Genomic DNA, 5,855 nt, shown 5'->3' on the forward strand with positions numbered 1-5,855 from the left:
CCCCCCCCCTCCTCTAGCTTATCTCTCCACGCTTCAGGCTCTCTGCCTTTATTCCTGATGAAGGGCTTTTGCCCGAAACGTCGATTTTGCCTGTCCTCGGATGCTGCCTGAATTGCTGTGCTCTTCCAGCACCACTGATCTAGAATCTGCTGACTCTTAGCCTCCTGCTTCTCCCACAGACCAAGCTGACTCCCGGTCTACTCCCTGTCTGGCAGCATGTACCTTATGCCTTGGCCTCAGGATTGTTTCTTTCTGACTCCCTTTGTCTTATTTAATTTGTACCCAACTTGCACCTGCAGCACTAGGCCTCTCGAGTCCATTGCAGGGACTCCTTTGTGGCCATTCTGCCACATTAAGGACATTCTACAGTTGGTACCACACTCTGCTGAGTGTCCACTACTCTGTGCACTGGGGCATCGTCACTGTGTTCCTTCACTGGGGGCCAACTCCACCGGGACAGCAATTTCAAAAGCTGCCTTGAAATCCAGGTCTTTCCTGGTTAGTAGCTTCTGCTGGGTGGCTTCATGTCGTGGCCACAAACTAACCGGTCCTTATCTTGGAGGGACCCTCTAAATTTGCAATCTTCTGCTAAGGTCTTTAAGGCAGTCACATATTGGGCAATGGACTCTCCTTCGTGCTGTGCCCCTTTCTGAAAGTGAAAACAAATATCAACCGTTTTTGATGCTCCCCATAACTCTTGGAATGCCTTCCCTGTGGGGTTCTCCTTAAAATTGCAAATAACTTGCTCTTGATAGTTCTTAACAAAACTGGCACCATGATGTCCTCAGTCACTTTTAAGAACTAATTGAAATGTTTCATGTATAAAGGCAGTGGTAGTTTGGCGCACTGACCTCTGCACCGCTGAAGCCAAGTGCCAACTTGAAGACACCTCCTTCTACTGCCCCCTCGACCACGACCTCACCTCCCATCACCAAACCATATTCTCCCAGACCATCCACAACCTCATCACCTCAGAGGATCTCCCACCCACAGCTTCCAAACTCATACTTCAGGAACCCCTCACCGCCTGGTTTTACCTCCTACCCAAGATCCGCAAGCTTGACTACCCCGTCTGACCCATTGTTTCGGCCTGCTCCTGCCTGACCGAACTCATCTCCACATACCTTGATACTCTCCGATCTCTCCGTTCCAGGAACTCCCCACAAATGTTGGGGACACCACCCACACCCTCCACCTCCACCAAGGCTTTCGTTTCCCTGGACCCCAATGCCTCATCTTCACCATGGGCATCCAGTCCCTCTACACCTCTATCCACCATGACCAGGGCCTCCATGCCCTCTGCTTCTTCCTCTCCCGACATCCCCACTGGTACCCTTCCACTGACACTCTCATTCATTTGGTGAACTGGTCCTCACCCTCGATAATTTCTCCTTCGAATCCTCCCACTTCCTCCAGATCAAAGGGGTAGCCATGGGCACCCACAAGGGCCCCAGCTATGCCTGTTCCTTTGTCGGTTATGTGGAACAGTCCATCTTCTGCAGTTACACCAGCACCATTCCCTAACTTTTCCTCCACTACATTGATGACTGCATTGGCGCCACCTCATGGTCCCACGAGGAATTTGAACAGTTCATCAACTTCATCAACACATTCCACCCTGACCTTAAGTTCACCTGGACCATCTCAGACATCTCCCTCCCCTTCCTGAACTTCTCTATCTCTATCAACAGTGACATCTTCTACAAACCGACCGACTCCCACGGCTATCTGGACCACACCTCCTCCCACCCTGCCTCCTGTAAAAATGCTATCCCTTATTATCAATTCCTCTGCCTCTGCCGCATCTGCTCCCAGGAAGACCAATTTCACCACAGAACATCCCAAATGGCCTCCTTCTTTAAAAACCACAATTTGCTCTCCCATGTTGCTGATGATGCCCTCCAGTGCATTTCATCCACTTCCCGCAACTCCACCCTTGAACCTCACCCCTCCAACCGCAACAAGGACAGAACACCCCCTAGTCCTCACCTTCCACCCACCAACCTCCATATACATCGCATCATCTTCTGCTATTTCAGCTACCTACAAACGGACCTCACCATCAGAGATATATTTCCCTCTCCAACTCCATCCGCTTTCCGTAAAGATCGTTTCCTCTGCGACTCCCTCGTCAGGTCCACGCCCCCCCACCAACCCACTCTCCTCTCCTGGCACCTTTACCTGCCACCATAGGAATTACAAAACTTGCGCCAACACCTCCCCCCTCATCTCCATCCAAGGCCCTAAAGAAGCCTTCCACATCCAAAGTTTCACCTGCACTTCCACACATCATTTACTGTATCCGTTGCTCCTGACGCAATTTCCTTTACATTGGGGAGACAGGACACCGACTCGCACAGAGCTTCAGGGAACATTTCCAGGATGCCCACACCAACCAACCCCACCACCCCGTGGCCAAACACTTCAACTCCCCCTCCCACTCCGCCAAGGACATGCAGGTCCTGCACCTCCCTAACCACCTGACGCCTGGAGGAAGAATGCCTCATCTTCTGTCTTGGGACCCTCCAACCCCATGGTATCAATGTGGATTTCACTAGTTTCCTCATTTCCCCTCCCCCCCTACCTAATCCCAGTTCCAACCCTCCAATTTGGCACTGCCCTCATGACCTGTACCACCTGTAAATCTTCCTTCCCATCTATCCGCTCCGCCGTCCTTGCCGATCTATCACCTTTACCCCCCCCATCTCCCTATTGCACTCTTAGCTACCTTTACCACAGCCCCTCCACCCTACAATTTATCTTGCCACCCTCTCGGCTCACAGCCTCATTCCGTATGAAAGGCTTTTGCCCGAAACATCGATTCTCCTGCTCCTTGACGCTGCCTGACCTGCTGTGCTTTTCCAGCACCACACTCTTGTCTCTAAACTCCAGCATCTACAGTTCTCACTTTTCACATCAGTGAGACTGTGTCTGGTATATTGCATACAATTTTGGTCTCCTTTTTATTTATTCATTTGTGGGAGATGGGCATCGCTGCCAGGCCAGCATTTATTGCCCATCCTGCGTTGTCCATGAGAAAGTGGTAGTGAGCTGAGGAGGGATGTAGTTGTATTGGAGTCAGTTCACAGGAGGCTCACTAGATTGATTCTAGAGATGAGGAATTCATCTTATGAAGGGAAATTAAACAGTTTGATCTTATACTGTCTGGAGTTTAGAAGAATGAGATGAGATCTTATTGAGGTTTATAAGCTGCTAAAGGGGATTGACAAAGATGCAGAGAGGATATTTCCTCACATGGGGCTATCTAGAATATGAGGTGATAGCTTTAGGATAAGGGGTAGCAGATTTAAAACAGAGATAGGGAGGAATTACTTTGCTCAAAGGGTCATGAATCCCTGGAATTCCAGAACGCGGTGGATGCTGGAACATGGAGTAAATTTGAGGAGGAGATAGAAAGATTTCTAATTAGTAATGGGTTCAAGGGTTATGGAGAGAAGCAGGAAAATGAAGTTGAGTTTAAGATGAGTTGAGCCATGATTCAAGGGACTGAATGGCCTACTCCTGCTCTTGTTCTTATGGTCTTCACTCTCTCTGATACATTGTGGAGTCATAAATAACTTTTATCCGTTTTTTTCAGGGACAACTGAAGGAAACGACCATCCAAACACAGTGCTCAGCCCATCAGTATGGCAGGAACAGCAGTAGATTCCCTGGAACTGGCAAAAGCCAGCACCGAGGCTGCGACTGCAGTGGTTGCAGTGAGAAATGCGATGTCAATTGTTGAGAGTTTAGGAAAATTCGCCTCTGCAGCTGGAGTGGTAGGAGCTATCTTTGGGGTAGCAGCAGCAATTATTAAACTTGCTATGGGTAATGTGGAGAGTGAGGAGCTGAGATATATGAAGGAGCAGTTCCAGATAGTCAAGAATAAGCTGGATGTCATTTCAGGTCAGATTCAGCAAGTGCTTCAGGCTATCAACCAAAGCACAGTCAATAATCAGTACTTCCCCATTGAGGAGAATCTGAAAAACCAATTCAGGAAGTACATGGACATCCTGAACACAAAACCGGAATTCCGGGAGAATGAGAAAGAAGAATTCCTCACACACTTCAATGAGACTAAAGGTGACCAGAACCTTCACACTCTCTATGATGCAGTGATGGGACATTCTGGCATCTTTGGCAAACCCATTCTGGAAACTGCCATGGAATATGACCAGAGGAACCGGCGTCTGATGGAAGGGCTCTGCTGCAGTCTCAAGGAGCTCTTCTGCATTGGCCTGATTGCCCTGGTGGGTCACTCCGCTCTCACTGGGACCGATGTAGAGGCATTAAAGAGAGAGTGGAATGAGAAAATGGGCAAAGTAGAGAATAAAATGAAATCCATGATAGATAAGTGCATCAATGAGTTTGCTGAGCAGGCAAAAATAGATGTTGAGAAAATGATAACTGAAAAGGGTGGAAGAAATAACTGTGAATGTGTAAGTTACATAGCAAATGGCTTGATAAGTAAATACGACTGGGTAAAATGGTCTGTACGGGTCTATGACCCTGTCGGTGGGTTTGACAATCATTGTTTCATTGGCCCCAACTGTTTTCACTTTTTCAGACTCAATGGGGTTAATGCTGTTGTCTCCTATGCAATTGATCCAAAACCAATTAATGAAAGTTATATAAAGCAGTTAATGGAGGGGAAAGATGGCTGGTCTGATGCAAGAGCTGTTGCACAACATGTGTACAATAATCTTCCCTCTGGGCATGTTGTACATGTAGTGAGACGCTACAAGGGTCTGTGGCTTCACAAGAACATTTCCAACGATTACCATTTCTGGGGAAATTATTCAGGTGTCACCCTGTGTGTGCATTCCACATAAAGATCCTCCTGAGTTTTCCAGTTCCTCCTCCCCTGAGTTGATGCTGCTGTCCTTCAGGGGATGAGGTTTTGATGTTGGATACATTACTTGATAATTCATTGCCACCTATTTCACCACAAACCAATGAATTCTGAAATTATTCTCTGAAGTTTGATTACACATTTGACCATTTATCTATCCCTGAATATTACATGCCTAACAGAGTGTTTGTTCATTTTGTCCCTTTGTGTTATTGGTAAAAAGCTATATGGCTTAATTTGATGATCTCTCCAAGATGACATTCCCTCCTCACTGTGATAATTGATTCTTTGATCGATATTGTGAAACCTCCTTCCTCTTCTATCCCACTCTCTATTTTGTCAGAATGCCCAATGACCAGGAGAAAATGAGGATTGCAGATGCTGGACATCAGAGTCAAAAAATGTGGGACTGAAAAAGCACAGCAGGTCAAGCAGCGTCTAAGGAGCAGAAAAGTCAACGTTTCGGGCATAAGCCCTTCATCAGGAATGTGCCCTATAACCAGTAATGTTGAGCTGCCAGTCATGTCCATCTTTCAGCCAGGTCTCAGTTACAGGTACGATATAATCCTCTCATGTGCCTGTCTGTGCCCTCAGGTCACTGCTACATTCCTCAGGCACTTTGTATTAAAATATATTCCATTTAGCTTGCTAAACTCACTTCTTTCTTCTCTCGCCGACAATTTCTCTGCCTTCCAGGCTCACTTACTCACATTTTAACCTCCAATCCCATCTCAACTCCTCATCTGAACAATTTGTTAAGTTGCCATGCTCCAGAGGTTACTATCTTTGAAGATGTGCCTTTCAATTTCTGACCTAACTCCCTATGTCTACTTGCAGGACCTCATTTCTCTTTCTCCCTCTCTCATTGGTCCCAACATGGACCATACCTTCCAGCTGTTCACTGTACCCCTCCCAGTGCCTTTCAGCTATTCCATGACATATCAGGGTCTGGCACCCAGGAGGCAACACAACATTGATATGTCACGGCTTTGAAATGCCCTCA

At 47.3% G+C, this 5,855-nt stretch overlaps 1 protein-coding gene across 1 annotated transcript in view; it reads left to right on the top strand.

The window, feature by feature from the left end:
* Positions 1-5,258, top strand: part of LOC122550218 (protein rapunzel-like) — a 22,297-nt gene extending 17,039 nt beyond the window's left edge. The window contains exon 3 of the mRNA XM_043690977.1: positions 3,599-5,258. Within this exon, the coding sequence (XP_043546912.1) occupies positions 3,648-4,832 (1,185 nt within the window). The 5' untranslated portion in view covers positions 3,599-3,647 and the 3' untranslated portion in view covers positions 4,833-5,258. The remainder of the gene's footprint in view (positions 1-3,598) is intronic.
* Positions 5,259-5,855: the final 597 nt, after the last annotated feature.

This window comes from Chiloscyllium plagiosum, chromosome 5, assembly GCF_004010195.1.
Source record: "Chiloscyllium plagiosum isolate BGI_BamShark_2017 chromosome 5, ASM401019v2, whole genome shotgun sequence".
NCBI lineage: Eukaryota > Metazoa > Chordata > Chondrichthyes > Orectolobiformes > Hemiscylliidae > Chiloscyllium > Chiloscyllium plagiosum.